This window comes from Athene noctua, chromosome 10 (genome assembly GCF_965140245.1).
Source record: "Athene noctua chromosome 10, bAthNoc1.hap1.1, whole genome shotgun sequence".
In the NCBI taxonomy this organism is placed as follows: Eukaryota; Metazoa; Chordata; class Aves; order Strigiformes; family Strigidae; genus Athene; species Athene noctua.
In genome coordinates this window covers 24,355,771-24,371,823 of record NC_134046.1, presented here as the reverse complement: position 1 = coordinate 24,371,823, position 16,053 = coordinate 24,355,771, and the positions used below count along the sequence as shown (strand labels likewise).

The 16,053-nt window shown below is 40.7% G+C and overlaps 1 protein-coding gene across 14 annotated transcripts in view; it reads right to left on the bottom strand.

Annotated features, from left to right (window-relative positions):
- The window catches only part of WNK2 (WNK lysine deficient protein kinase 2), a 120,171-nt gene that overhangs the window by 3,926 nt on the left and 100,192 nt on the right, over nucleotides 1-16,053 (bottom strand). For 10 of the 14 annotated variants that reach the window (XM_074914323.1, XM_074914328.1, XM_074914329.1 and 7 more), the window contains 2 exons: nucleotides 14,278-14,531; nucleotides 3,780-5,936 (listed from right to left, as the gene is read on the bottom strand). In XM_074914323.1, the coding sequence (XP_074770424.1) occupies nucleotides 5,586-5,936; nucleotides 14,278-14,531 (605 nt within the window). In that variant the 3' untranslated portion in view covers nucleotides 3,780-5,585. Of the gene's footprint in view, nucleotides 1-3,779; nucleotides 5,937-14,277; nucleotides 14,532-16,053 lie in introns of those variants that run through there. The other 4 variants (XM_074914332.1, XM_074914333.1, XM_074914335.1 and 1 more) reach the window with 4 other exon arrangements.

The window sequence follows — 16,053 nt, the reverse complement described above, 5'->3', positions numbered from 1 at the left end:
CTTCTTTCAGAGAGGAAAAAAAAAATCTTAACTTTTCCTTCTGCCTTGCTAATGTGCAGATACAACACACTAAATACATGGTGTGAATCCATCCAGTAGCACTACATCAAATGAAATTAATTCAAGTTTCCCTCGCTCACCAGACTTTGAAAAACCGAGAAATTGTCACAAGAATTTCATTGTTATAACAGATACTTTATCGAAACAGTAGGCTGTCTTCTATGCATAGCTTCTCCACACTTATCAAGCAAAATCTAATGCTTTGCATGTGAGATGGAAGGGCTTGAATTATGCAGCCTCTAAATTCTTCATGTGAAAATTATTTCAGGGGAGAAGTTTTACAGTCAAATATAGATACAAGTGTACACAGCAACAATCTTGACAGTACACTACAACTATCACTGAAAAAAGAGCAGAAAGGGCCGCATAATTTACAAAAGTTGCTGCCTCCTGGTACAAGCGTGACTTTCAGATTAATCAGTTATAAGTAATCTATTTACCTACACAGCTAACGTCAGCGTCACAGTACATCCAGATCCCTCTGAGCAACAAATTCTTTCCTAATGCAGAATTTATAACCTGACAGCTCCTAAAACCCATTTCATTATGTTGCGCTTCTGAGCTTATCTGCATTAATAAAAGAACGAGGACAGTCAGGGGCTGGAACACCATTTTCCTGCTGCATCTGCAGAGATGGCTTCACAAACAGACCTACCTGAAAAATCAAGTATCACCCCTGCCAAAAGTCATCAACGTGTATAAGTCACAACACAATTCCTGTCTGATCAACGGTTCATTTTAGGAGTCTATAGACAGGAAAATAATTGTATTTACCAGGTTCCTTCTGAAGAAACACCACATGGCTCAGCACACCAGACAGCTTGCCCAAATACTCAACTGAAGCTCAGCCCGCCTAACCACCAGCCAGCCACAGCCCAACACCAAATATCAAAGAAATGCTTCTCAAGGATGTAATCAATAACAAATAATCATAGCAAGAAATTCCACGATTATGGTTTTGCTGTTTTGTAAATTCAATCCCATAGCAAGACACTCATCTGCAATGACAAAGAGTGCATGAACAACCTGCAGAGAGACCTTGACCACATTCAGCAACCACACACCCCTCCAGCACTGCCATCCTTTTCCACAGACATCACCAGAAATCGGGGACTGAGAAGGGCAGACAAGGAACCAGATAACACAAGGAAACCTCACTAAGGTATTAAACACAGTCATAAATCGTTTCATTTGTGACTTCTGTCTCCAAGCCAACATTTTAAACAGCATCTACTGAAAACTCAGGTGGGGGCTAGTTGGCAAGGCAGAAATCTATGCTGGTGTTTGCCATACTAGCTAGCATCCAAGACATCAGTCATAAAAAGACTTGAACATTTTGCTTAATTAGGGGGGGACAGAGAAAGCAATGCTGAGGTCACAGTTTCTAAAGGGAGATTTCTGATTACAAATCTCCAAAGCCAACTTCTGAAGAATGTAGGAGGACAGATGTTTTTCCTACTCAAACATGCACTAACTGAACAATACCGACACGGACTCACCAAGTACTAAGTCCATAGGGCTTGTTTGGAAAAATTCTGAATGTCCTCAGAATTGAAAATAGTGCACTGGGATGACAAAAAAACCTTAAGAGCAACTATTGACAAAGCCAAGTTAAACTAATGACTGATTCAGAAGTATTAGTGATTTCCTTCTACAAATACCAAATGGCAAAGCCTGCAACTTAATTAAGAAATTTGTTTCAGAAATACTGCCATTTAGCATGAGGCGCCCTATTCCTGAACACAAATATCTCTGTAGGAGCAAAGAGAATGCCCCATTTGGCCCATTCAATCCCTCATTTTGTCTTTTGATACCAGCCAGTGTCAAATATTTCAGAGAAAAATTAAAGAAGTTATACAGTAGACAGAAAAAATAAGCACTTTGAAGACAGGTAGTAATATTTTTCTCCTTAAAGTTGTGGAATGAAGACCAGAATTAAAAATGCAAAGAAACTGCAAGGGCCAATTTTACACCATTCTTTTGAATGAAATGTGTGTCAGGGAGGTTGAATCAGGATTTGCAAAAGTCTCTTAAACCGCTCAAATGTTTCTCCTTGCCATCTCCAGCTGCCTGCTTTGTATCCCTGCAGCAGACAAGCAGCGATGGTGGCAGCAGCTCTCCCCCCTGCGCAGCCCCGCTCCAAGCAAGCCGGGGATGCAGTGGGAAAACAGGATGTGATTATGCATTTAGATACTCCATCATGATGTACGGCAATCGGAAAGCCAAATTAATGGCATATGGGCAAACTTAATTTGGCATGTCTGAACTACTGGGTGCATGACTTGGCAGTTTAAAACATTCTTTCAATATTTGTATTAATTTTCTGCAACTTCTGTAAGATTGAAAACTGGGGGATCTGTGAGCTCCCTCACAGAAAACTCCTCTTTGAAGCTGAAGATCCACAGTGACTTCACATACGTCTTTGCAGAGCAGTGCTGGCACTGTCGGAAGATGCAGAGCTACAGGACACAGCTGCAGGCCTGCAGCCAGCGAGGCGAGGAATTCTACTCAGTGTGTTTGACCTGTTTGTTGCACATCAAACCAATACTCAAAGTCAGGAATAAAATTAGTTGTTCTGGGATCTGCAGGGGAATGTCTTTTTGGGAATAGTACAGACCCCCCCAGTTCTGATGGTGCAGCTCAGGTCCCTCTCGCTTCTTTGCTCACCTTTTGCTCAAGAAGTTGTCCCATTTAATCTCATGTCATTTGCTTAATTGCCACTGAGGGTCAAAGCACCCTTTGACATGATGGAGGGCAGTAAAACATAGCTTAGAGTTAATGGTCAGAATAATTGCAGCCAAGGCAGCTATCAGAAAATTAAAATCATGAATAGCGAAATACAAACATCAACCTCTGAGCCATCGCTCGGCCCCAATACCAGCTAAAGATGCAATAGCTGGGAACACCCCCCGGAAATCTGCAAGCTGCGTTTAAGCCCCGCTCAGCCAGGCCACCCCTCCTGCCCACCGCTGGCTCTGCCGGGCACCCAGCACATGCAGCGCGGCCCCGGCCCGTGAGGGCAGAGCTCCCGGGCAGCCGCAGCGTGGGGCGCAGACCTGCAGACGGAGGCAGCACACAGAGCAAAGCCGCACACGTCAGCTGCACGGGAAGACAGAAGCAGGAGTATGAAACCTCTTCCTGCACGTCCCTTCCTAATTCGTCCTGCAGCCTACGCCCGTGATGGCAACCGCCCAGGGGGTGCTTGCATCAGGGCTGAACCTCGTATCTTTGCTTCCTCGCATTTCAATGATGCCAGCATAAAGTTCAAAGGGCTCCCCCAGCACTTTACAGTGTAGGAGAGACACAGTCCACGTGCATCTTTCACCACCGCCCAAACTCTAACATCCTCATGTGTACCACCAGCAGTCCTGGTGTACCATCTGTTTAAAGGAACTCATTAAATGTTCCAGTCTCGTCTGCTCTGCAGCAGCATAGCAGCGGAAACACTGCAGCGGGCAGGGGATTTCAAGCAACGTAACCTGCATGGTGGCACTACATGACTTCTGGAGCACTGTTTCACTTCTACAGCTGCCAAGAGGTGGGACGTGTCAGTTATGGGCTGAACCCAAGAAACAGTGGAGGCATCACATCTGCTCCTTCTATACAAATCAAGGGATAATAGTCTGGAAAACAAATGTAGAGTTACCCGGAACAGCTGGGAATTGACAAATCTACATTTTAGAAAAACACTGGGTTTTTCACACATTTTTCAAGCACAAAATGTTTATTTTTCTTCTTTTTAGTCTATACAATTTCTCGGGGTTTTTAGTGCCACTGACTTTGTCAGTATACAAGGGATGGACTATACAACAGGCAATTAGCGACATAAACTGTAAGATTCAGTGCAAGCCGAAGGAAAACTGGTGTGAGAACATATTTTCCATTTTTGCTCATGAAGCATACAGACATGAATCTAAAAAACCCAAACAAATTAAAGATACACGTTACAGAGAACAGAAATCTCTTACTACAGTAAGTATTTTGCCCAGGCAGAAGACTCTGCATAATTGTCTATAAAATTCAATTCTAACTGAATTGATGGAATAATATATTCAAAGGGTACAAACAAAATAATTTAGACAGATATAATGCTCAAAGTACAATAGAACTATACAATTCACAGCTTGGCAGCACAAGACATCTCTGTCCTTCAGCAGACAGTATAAAATGTCATTTCAGTAGAGATACAGAGCGACGTGCCTTCAGATGTGACCGCATGGTTCGTGGCCTGTGCCTGCAATGCTCTCCCTTAGCATTTTTGAGGGAAAGGAGACTTACCATCAGCAAATCAGTTTTAGTGGTTATCTTGTGCCTTTAGACTGAGAGGTGCAGGTGGAGACTTTATGCACAAACAGGCAAAAAGCAACTTTCAAACAGGAGAGAGGTGTCCATGCCACCTAGAGTGCAAACTTAATTAAAACTAAAAAATAAAAAATAATAGTTTTCAAATAAAAGGTGGTGAGATTCCAAAACTGAAGTATCAGATATGAAAAAGAATAGCTTCACATTATTATTCTGTTTCAGTACTAAATGTTGCGAGCACATCAGTGGCAAAACACCATTCTTAACCTCAGTGGCTGAACAGAAGCCAGAAAACATGCAAGTGCTGTACTTACATGGTTCTTACAGTAACCTGGAGATAAGTTCTCCTACAATCAAGATTTCAGTTAGATTTCTTCACTTATGAAGCATGCATGACTTTGTAATTTAACTAAATTATAAATGCCCAGTAGGGGAAAGAAAATGTAATACAATTTGCTGCTGATCCCCCCCAAATGGTATTTGCCTGCCTGTTAGAGAAACCATTTGCTGTCCACAACAACTTTACCAAAGACTGGGGAAGAGAATTAATTGCACTGCCTGAAGCTATTACCTGTCCTTATATACAACTTACTTGGATCACTCTGTAAATGCTCCTATTTTAAAATGTGCATTTCACTACTCCTTGTACAAACACAAACAATTTTTTGATTGGCATCTCAAACCAAACTCACAATTATTTTTCTTAAAAGCTTCAGAAATGAAAATTTAACCCGTGGACTAAAATAAAAGCATTTACAGCAGAATGAAACTAATGAAGAACATTGACTGTAAACCTCCAATATCTTTGCAAATAAAAAGAACTCCCAAGCAGATTGTAAATAAAATACACCTTTCAAATAATTTTACATCTCTTTCCAGCTGAAACTGAAAAGCTGAAATTCAAGGCACTGTACTCCTGCAGGGGTTAGTACAATATTCTAGTCATCAATTCAAGTACATCGACTTTAAGAATCGCGAGTGTAAAACATCAGAACACAACATAATAAAGTGTCTTCAGCAATGAAATATAAGCAAATATTGCCATAACAGACAAACTATCTTGTGTGAAACCATTTCACAGTGATTGCTGGATGCAGTGTATGGCTGTGTACGCTAGCAGGCCTGGCCAGACCCCGGCCTCGTCCAACACATATGGCGTCTACAGATCAAACACTCCACGTGACAGTGCCGGAATCCTCGTTACCTGCGGCGAGGCACCCGCACTACGTCATCCGCAGGTGCGGGCCGGGCGGCCCGGCAGCGGGGCGCTGCAGCGGCACCGGGTACATCCGCAAGCAGGTTCTGCCGAGGGGCGAGAACCGTGCCATGCTGGGAGCCCCGACAATCCTGGGCTGCGCAGCCGGCCTCGGCCACGGCACGCCGTAAACAGGCGTGGGGAACACTCCTCCGTACGGACAGAGAGGCATCGCGTACGGGGCCACCATGCCAGAGAGGGCAGGCCCTGGCACGGGCACTGCTGGGGACGGCGGAGCTCCGGGAGCTAATGCAGCAGGCAAGGGGCAAGACACTGGAACAACGCACTTTTTCCCCAATCCCATTCTTACTGAATTAACCTACAAAAAGAAAAATACAAAAAAGCATCGCTATTAAGCTCCTCTTTCCCCACCTGCTGCCGGCACTGCTGGCGTGCCGAGACACGCAAGTCTGTGCCAGGACGGTGGCAGCATGGCTCCTGCCGCAGCCCCTGCACTGCTGGCACCCCTTCCCTGCCTCGGGCACCCAGAACTGGGCTGTCAGCGCCAGGCAGGGGAGCACAGGGGGAGCACAATGCCCTTGGAGCTTGGGGGGTGGGTTTTTCTTTTTTTTTCTTTCAAATTGTTTTTCTTTTTTTTTTCTTTTCATTTGTTTGTGGGGTTTTTTTTTGTGGGGTTTTGGTTTTTAAAGACAAAAAATTGGAAATTGGTAGGAAAGGTTGATACGGGGAGGAGGAGAAAGCTGTCTGAATATAATCCTACTATTTAAGGAGGCAGGAAGTATCACTGCACAGGTGAGAATGGAACAACACAAAAAGCCATGAAAAACCTCAAGTGTCCAAAGGAACTCAAGTATCTTTTACACCTCAACTTGTGCATAAGAGCAAATAAACTAAATGCAGGATCATCCAAATCTCGTATTCTTACACCCATCCTCAGAACAGGCTTTAAAAATTGTAGCATGTATTCCTGTAAAAAGTTATTTTGTCCGACCTCACTGAATTAAGGGTAGCAAAGAACAGAAAAATACCTGCCAGGGCAGTTAAATACCCAGCACTGGTGCTTGAGACCAAGCAAGGTAAACCAGCACGGACACGGCGGCAGTTGCTTCTGTCTCAGGGGCTTGTAGAACCAATTCCAGGTATTTTTGAAAAATGCTATTAACATCGACTTCAGTTATGCAGTTTTTGCATGCAAGGGGCAGAGAAAGAGCTCTCCTTCCTAAATACAGGGACGGCGGAGCATCTCAAATTATATGCTCCATCATGTGCAATACCACGGAAACAATCATTATCCAAAATGCTGCCCACTCCCTCTGCGGATGGCATTTGCAGCAGTTCATTATGTTTTTAATTTCATAGAATTTACAGCTCCCTGTCGTGGTTCCCACCAAGCCAGCACCTGTTCATAGCGTAAGAAAAAGAAGGGTATTATTTAAGTCTGGGAATTTCCTATTAATATGGTATTTCACATTAAATGGATAAAATTGGTATGAAGGTGACATTTCAGCAGAAAAAATGAATATATGTGTATATATGTGGAATGCAGTAAGCATGTTTCTGATTTTAGTATCTCTTCTCTATTAAAATAAAAACGGCAACGTCACTCTGGGATTTACTGCTTTGGAGCATTAACCTGTGCTTCAAAGCAAATTTTAGAAAACCAGAAAAGTACCTGATAATCCTTCTTCATTTTACTGCCTCCAGTTCTAATCTGAAACCTGAATCTGATGGTGAGCATCAAACTAAGAGAAACAGCTGCCTCAGTATAATGAGTTTAACATTATTAATGTATAAAGATCCACCAAAATTAACAACAGAAACCAAAGAACAAGAAACAGAGAAACTAAGGACATATTTAAGACCTGAAGTCTTCTTTAAGCCATTATTAAGACACTTGTTTTAACTTCCTCAGAATGATGGTTTCCACCAAACTAGACAACTGTGAGTGGATGACAATGGACACCCATAAATGTACCTAACCAAAACATGTAATTGCTTATACAAGCACTAGATTATACAAGTGAAAATGTAAGGTGACATTTCACAATTTTTAAATAGGACCACTTGCTAACTTGAAAAAGTTTATTTTCATTTCTCTGAAAATAGTGAGAAATCTACCTCTGCCAGATTCATGTTTATTGACTTTTTCATTCTCAGCTAAATTATTCAGTAAAGCAGCAGAAAGCAGCAGCAGTACTTAAGGTTATGTATGTGCAACCAGGAATAAAACTGCATCATGTTCCAAAATCAACCATTACACATACTTATTAAAACCTGTTAATGTTGTGACAAATGCACATTAATGATTTAAGGTTCCTTCCTCTACCTTTGTTGTATACTTCAACACACACTTTAAGCAAAACACACTAGATATCTAGCTCTTGTGTCTTCCCCTGGATTGAAGTCCCTTGGGTCAAAGCTATTTTTTTAACCATCATCTTTTAACCAGCTATGACAACTCAACACCGGTGGAGGCTGAAACAACCCCTTTCTTCCTGCATGTAGAAGCTGATCAAAACATCAAAATCAACGTGCACCAGAAGAGTCCTCAAAAGAGCACAAGGAGCTACGGATTACCCAGCTCCAGGCAAGTCACTTGTTCATAAATAAAATTCAAAGGGAAGCAGATGAACATTCACAGAGCGATGGACAAGGTGTGTAGCTACATCAGGGTCAAAGTCATAGCTGTGAACAGAACTAGCTCGGCATTTCAGTCCATCAGGCTGGTATTTTAATGGAAGGATAGCGAAGGACGCTCCTGAGATGCATGGCACAGCCAGGTGCCTTGTCAATGGTACGGCTATTTTACCCCTGAGCACAAGCCCTACAGCTGCTGTGGGGGCTGAAGCTCACAAGTGAAGCTGTGAGCCCTAAGTTCTCCCATCACTCACAGGCTGGCCAATTCTGTGCTGAAAGGACACACTTGTTATCTGTAGCTCCACGCTTGCCCAGGTGACCTCTCCTCTTAGCTATTACCTTGTCATTTTTGCAAGTTTGTTCAGAAGGTGCCAGTTCTGGCCCAAGCTGTTGATTCTAAGATGTGCATCAACTACAGCACACTATATCCTAGTGGGGACAAGGCTTCAGCTTCCAGTGCATTTTCTGGGCTTTGGTATTCTACCCCCAGCTCGAAGCTATGGGTGTTGTTTCTTTTATACTGAAGTTACCTTTAGAATTGAAAACAACTGGTACAATATCAGACTCCTGTATCCAGCTCTAACAACCAGTGTTTAGAGATCACTGAAAAACAGAAGATCTTTATAGCCATAGCCTGCAGTCATACAGGACAAGTGTTCAGGATTTATTTAAAATACTCTAATACTCCTGCAGGAGTGTAAAGCAGAAGTGGTCTTTTCCCTTCCTAATTCAACTTTAGATGATGCAACTAATAAGGAATGAGACTAATTATATGATTTAGCCAGCTATGGATGATATTACTTTATTTTTAGTATTACAATATTAATTTACTTCTGTTTGTTCTGCTGCCCGTCTAGAGCCTAGTAAAGTCAGCTGCCTTGGCCTTAATGAGGCTGATAAGGTAGACACAGTCTCAAACTTAATGAATTTAATAAATGCACTGCAAAATTTATGTCTGTCATCACTACATAACAAAAATCTGTCAGCTAGAGATATTTAATAGGTTCTAGGGTTTTTTTGGAAAGGAGACTGGGTTGACAACCTAAAATGTGTCCTATATTATATGGAAAGAAGTGAAATTCCCTTCCTCTTTTCCTCTGCATTTCAATTAACCTCCTCTATAGAAGCAATACACTTACGGAACTAACACCTATGGCAGCATCTCTGTCTGCTGCCTTTGTACGCCTGCTCATGCTGCCTCCTCCTGCATTTGCCAACCTCTCCTGCACTAATAAGCCTCTGCCCTGAGGGCTTGTAGAAGTCCCTGCCAGGTAAGAGCCACCTCTTGCTCCTGCTTCCCCAAATGCCTGCCTTCTGCTGCCAGTCCTTCCCTCGCTGCCCTTCATTCCTGTTCCCCCAAATAATCACGCACACTCATTTAGAAAACAAGAAAAATATATACACAAAGAAGAACATACACAAAAACATGTAAAAACTAAACATCCCACGGGACAAAGGCTATGGTAGTTCAGAAAAAAAAAAAAAAAAAATCTGTTCTTTGGACTTCTATAAAATTCTCCACCTTGTTCTCATGCTTTACCAAGCAAGCTGTAAAGTGCCATTTGAGCAATATTCATACTTACAGTACTGTGAAATTATATAGCTAAGAATTGTGTTTGACTTATTATAAATATGTTTTTACGTTAGAACAGACAAAACCAGGTAATTCTGTGAAAGCTGACCGTAACTATTACAACCCATTCTAAAACTGCAGGATTTAGATTATTTTTCTTCCAGCTACATTTTGACGGCTACATTATTAGCATTACTGTTTTACTGCTGTATGGTCCAACTACCACTGAAACAAAACTGAATCACAGGACACGGTTGGAGCTGGCTGCCAACATGAGCAGGGCAAGGATGCTAATACATCTTTATCACCTTTCTCCAGTTTGCTGAAAACCCAGTTATTAGGTGCTACTGAAGATTTGTGTTTGTTCTCTTCCAGGTTCCTGGAAAGCTATTCTGACATTCAGACCAAGAAGGTGGTGTCAAATAGTTTCAAACACAGATTCATCCTGGTTTTTATTATTCTTCCAATCCAATGGAGACGGAAGACACAATAAAAGGCGTTAATAGTCTTTCCGCTCCATTTTTATGTCTGTGACTATCTCCAGAAAGCCTGCTTCCCAGGCAGCCAGCTCATTAAAATCAAGATGTACTAAATACAAACAGATGTGCAGTTAGTACTGACGGTGTCTAAGACCCAGCACATGTCACCAACTGACATAGACTTGCATGTTCACAGAAACAACCTTATTATGGACTTGGAACATGTTTACAGCTTTTTTTGAGTAATAGTTTTTTCTTTAAAACCCAGGGAGCTACCTAACAGTATGAGGAATAGAAAACATTTTTGGTAAGCCCTTTATTCCCAGGCATCTTCAAATAATGTTTTTAACTACACAATATTCAGCACTCTTTACACACAGGACAGCTCATGTTTCTAAGCATATTCCTTGACTGGTGATAACCACAATTACCTGTAAAAAAGGATTATTTCATCATGTCTTCCACATGAATGAGCATGAGAGAAATAACTATCATCAGACAGTTTTACTTCAGTTCTTCCTAATATCTCCTCTTACATTTCAAATTACTGGTGATGATAATCTACATGTATTTCCATGTTTCAATAAAACATTTGAAAAGGAACATATCAGTGCTCCTGTGACATAATTGGATGCCTGAAGGCTTCCCCCTAAACTTCTAATACATATCAACCAGTATTTGCAGCCAAACTGACAGGTAACTTCCACAGAAACAAAGCAGAATTTAAAGTCTTCCTTTGCATCCTGATTATTTTATTGCTTTCTACACTTCTGATGATAAAGAGGACGAAAATAAACCCACTAACTCTTACTAAACACATCACCGATTTATCTTCTAAGTTTATTTCCAACCTTAAAGAGTAACCTTCACTTAGTTAAAAAAAGGTACCCATAATATATTGTATTCACACAGCAAACAATTTGCTGATGCCTGTAGAAGCATCTCAAACAAAAATGCTAACTTGGGAAAGTTAGTTCTCTGTTTAGAGGGTGAAGGAGAAGACGACACACAGGTACCCTGCATATTAATAACAGTGGGGGGACAGTAAGAGAAAATAATAAATTAAAAAATAAATTACCCCTAACCAGTAAGGCCTAGAGATTGAAAAAAACCACAAATAGAGAGTAGAAATCGGCCATTGATTTGATGCCTTCATTGTCATACCTTGTATAAAAGAAGCCCTAGACTTCCACTGCGGGAGGATGCTCATCACCTATGTGGCCTTCGCGTCACACACAAGATCTCTGTGCAGTCCTAATTCCAGGGGACCTTTAACCAACAAAGCACCATGGGACAACTCACATCTTTCCTACTCCTGTTTAAAAGCTCTTCAAGGAGACATCTTTCTGTCCAGTAACCTCCAGAAACAATTTAGAAGTGAAGGTATGAATACTGCTTCCCTCCTGCCTCTCATTTCCAATCATTGCATGGGACCAACAATAGTTTCTCCTAAAACAAAACACCCACTCTGAAGATGAAACAACCTGCCCCAACAGTTCCCTGCTAGCTTGTTGCAGTAAAATAAAACAGGTGTAAGAATCACCACATTTCCAGTTTATCTAGTCTTTATTCCCAACATAATACCTTATTATAACTTTCTCTGATGCACTGGAAATTTGTTCAGTGCTCCTTGCTCTTTTCTTGCAAAGGCATCTCTGTATTTGATCAAAAAGATGACAGAAAGACAGTGTTAACAGATGGACTGAAGAAGTGCAGCCTGAGCTTTATAAGCTCCCTGTTAGAAAGCTATTTTTTTCCATCCTTTATGTGATTTCCTGAGTTCTTTTTGTCTTTTCAATACCATATTAAAAGGTGATTCAGTGCAGGTATAACATCTCCCCATGTATTTCATCACTCCAAGCACTGATGTTATGGGTCACTTGTCTGGCTGTCCAGACTAAGGGTCCTTTTACACAATTTCCTTCCTCCTCTTCTGGATACTTTTCTCCCAACAATATGAAGTCCTCTCCTTCCTTAAATTCAGTTTCCCCTTTAGGGTGAATTTCAAAAGGTACAAACAGCAGAATGATGCTCAACAACAAAAAGAATCCTTGTAAAAGTCTTAAATCATATCCACTGCCCTGTTTTAAATCATTTGTGGCACGCTGTGCCATCTACATGGCCAAAATACCCCAACAATAACCACACCAGGAATATTTGCCATCTACCTTTGCCTCTCTTCTACAGCCCACACGGTCCTACAAGGACCTTATGGACAAAACCACCCAGGGCAAGTTGGTGTGGGGCTCGCAAGGTCTCCAGCTGACAAGGAATGGTGTGAAATGAAGAGTAAGGAATCCCAGTCTCTCTGAGCTCTTGACAAATTATCTCTAAAATACTTCAATCAGCCTTGTTAATTCTTCAGACAACTGCCATGTTCTAGAAAGAAATAAACCCTCTAAAATCAGCATATTGAGACAGGGACATTCCTGTTCCTCCCAGAACAATATTCTGCTTTCTCCATAGGCTTTGAAACAGAGACACCAAGACAGCAGAAGGTAAAATTAACCCTAAATTGATGTTAACATGTGATTTAAATAAGCAAAATGACAACAGTTTTCCAGAGTTATAAGTGGGCAAAACACTCCCATCAAATACTTCAAACTACCACAGGAGTCTCAGGGAAAAGATCAAGCTGCAAAAAGCACATCAAAAGAGAATAAAAAGTTACTTAACAGAACGAATTTTGTGCCCTCACCATTACTTTCTAGAAATCTTCAATTTGTGTTTACTAACACCTCCTTTGTCTTATTTTATGAGAACTAATAGGGTCTTAAGTAGTTGTCACTGTTACTCCAGAATGGGTTTATAGTGGTTAAATTGTCACTATGGAGAAGAATTATTTACTCTCTGGTTTTTGTCCATTTATGGAAATTAAGAATTGACATAAAATTGCTTAATACATTTTCACAAATGCTTTTCCCTGTGAAGCTGGTGACCCTACTAACTCCGAACCAGCAGGTACCAAATCGGATGCATTAGCACGTTTCCTGCTTTGGCATGTCTCACCTCATTAATAACTACAGAGCTACCACTGCTTCATACAAGTTTTTTTCCTTCTACATGCCAGAAAGGCAATGGTTTACTGTGCAGATCCAGTTATCTGTTTTTTAAGGGTTTACAAAACAATTCCTCACTGGCTTTGTCTTCATTATTTCTTTGCTTTTAAAAATAATTTATTTTCCTCTACTTTAGCTCAATTACCAGTCTTCCAAAAAAATGAATCCAGTAAAAATTATTAGTCAAAGAATCATCCAACTATGGATGGAGGAGGAGGAAGAGGAAACCCAGACCAGGGTGGGACAAAATTGTAAACTGGGATTCTACATTCATTTTTGTGTTTGCCTCCATTTCATCACTCAGTAATGAAAACAAGCACTGAATGCACACACAAATGCATATCACAACGCTTTTTTCCTGCTACTGAAAATAACAGGGGACAAATGGGGGCACTTCCAATTTCCATTTTGTTGTAGCTTACTTTCACATCATTTCTGAAGACGGCATTTTCACGAGGCAGATAGCCTTAAAGATGCCCAGTACAACAAGCAAGGGTCAGAAACACACCCATCTGTCCCCTATCTCAGCACAGTGCTCACTCCTCTTCCACTAAAACAAAGGCTCGCTGCCACCAAGCCACAGGCCCAGCCACTGTTCTACCTAAGGAAAATTAATATTAAACATCAAAAAGAAGAAAACTTTAGGAATAGTTAAGATTTGAGCAACACATGGCTAATGGCATGAGTATTGCCGTATATTGCTGTTAATAAGCAGTTTGCAATTTAAAAATATATATTTTATATATATATTGCAGCCCGTATATCCCTCAAGATTATTCCAAAAGGCAATTTTAAAAAAATATCTGGTTTAGTACTTAATGAAAAGAGATGGACATTTATAGGAAGCATCTATCTGAAGCAACTTTAGTTTACGTCCTCCTCCAAATCTGAGTTCTGAAAAGGCTTTCAGACACATAGCAAAAGGTACGTTCTTCAAGGAGTGCCACTTACTCCACATGTCTCATTCTGTGTTTGCATGGGATTAGCCTTTGGCTCCATGTCTTGCCTTTTTTGGTTCTGCTTCAGTTGGTTTAAGGAAGGTTTTGTCTGTGCAGCTCCAACAGTTTTGCTTGTCCACTGGTCAACCAGCTTGTGAAGATCGTCTGTAAAAGTCCCTTTCTTGTTGTTACTGTTGTTGGCCTGAACCTGCAGGGTCGATTGTGGGAGGGGCTCAGGACACGTTACAAGACTGTTTGTCGAGGATCCTGGAAAATCACACACAAAGAAAGTTGACAATGGCATCTCTGCTTCACCACTCTGATGCTCAAACAGTTTCTCATCTACTGCAATACAAACGGTGGCTTTTCTGACTTTTAACCCTCCCCCACTTTTCTACAGAACACCTTTGCTTAAAGAAATGGTCCAAGTCCAATGCGTTCATATTTTCTATCACATTTTCTAGTGTAAATATATTAATAATATAATATATATAATATATATTAATAATATTCACTATATTTTCTAGTTACCTCAGCCACTAGCTGTTGCGCTCACAACTTCTCTCTAGGTGAAATGAATGACTCTGAGAGGAGAAACAAATGCAGTCCCAGTAATACTGACAGCCTAAGGCTTACAGTCCCTTCAGAGGAGACTACCACGAGAGAGTGGGAGGCAGTGCTTAAACTGCACACATTTAAAATATGAATTTACTGTTTATTTTACTTGCATAAGTTTACTGTCCTCCTGGAAAAACGTAATCGTCATATAGATTACAAGTAGGGTTGGCTATAATGCCTCAAAGGCTCTGGGAACCCACAATCTCTCTCAATGGTGTTAGGAACATTTACTCAACCATTTGCATTTTTTTGTGGAAAAAAATGCATCAGGACCATGAATTTACAGAACAAAGAGGAGAGGAGGACATAAGTGGGTGTATAAGTTTTTGAGACAAAAATAAAGATACAGAACTTTTGGTATGGATAAAAGCAAACAGGAAGAGTATTAATAGAAATTTAATATTATATGTTCAACTATATCTAGAAGAACTAGGAAAAAAAAAAAATCCATCATTTTTAAGTGTTGGTGACTACAAGACTGACACAGCAAGACCAGCAGCAAACAGCAACTGAAGGTGTCTGAATTTAACCTGAGCATAAAATACAAAGTAAGTTTTCAGCTAGCATATTTGATATAGCTAAAGATTTAAAATAAAGACCATCTCTCCAAGCAAAAAGTTCATAGAACTGTAGTAAAATTATTATATAAACAAACATGAACATTCAGTCGTCTTTTCCCTGTTAATCAGTTACCAGCCAACGAAACCGAGTAAACTAATTAGTCCTATAGTTATATAAAATACGTTAATAACCTTTAAATGATCATGCATTCAACCTGCAACATAACTTCTAAGTGAATACTGCTCATTTCCTTTTCCTTTGCCTGGGGGAAAGGGACCAGTGAGAAAAGTAAGTATTTTGACAGGAAAGCTCTTCAATTAGTGTTTAATATTTCATGCAGCTCAACAGGAACGAGATCCTTTTAAGCTATAAATTCCTCCAGCAGAGAACTGCAGTCATATAAAGGTGTGTATTTCAGAAAGACAAACACTGAATCCAGTTTTCTCGCCGCATGCGTGCAGTCTCACACACACAGAATACCACAACTGTCTTGCAGCATGCGTGGTTCCCAAGACATCAACAGCACATGCATTACTATGAAAGTATCACGATTTATACAGTCTAATTTCATACCAGTGTAAGTGCATCAGCTCTATTTCTTAGACAACTA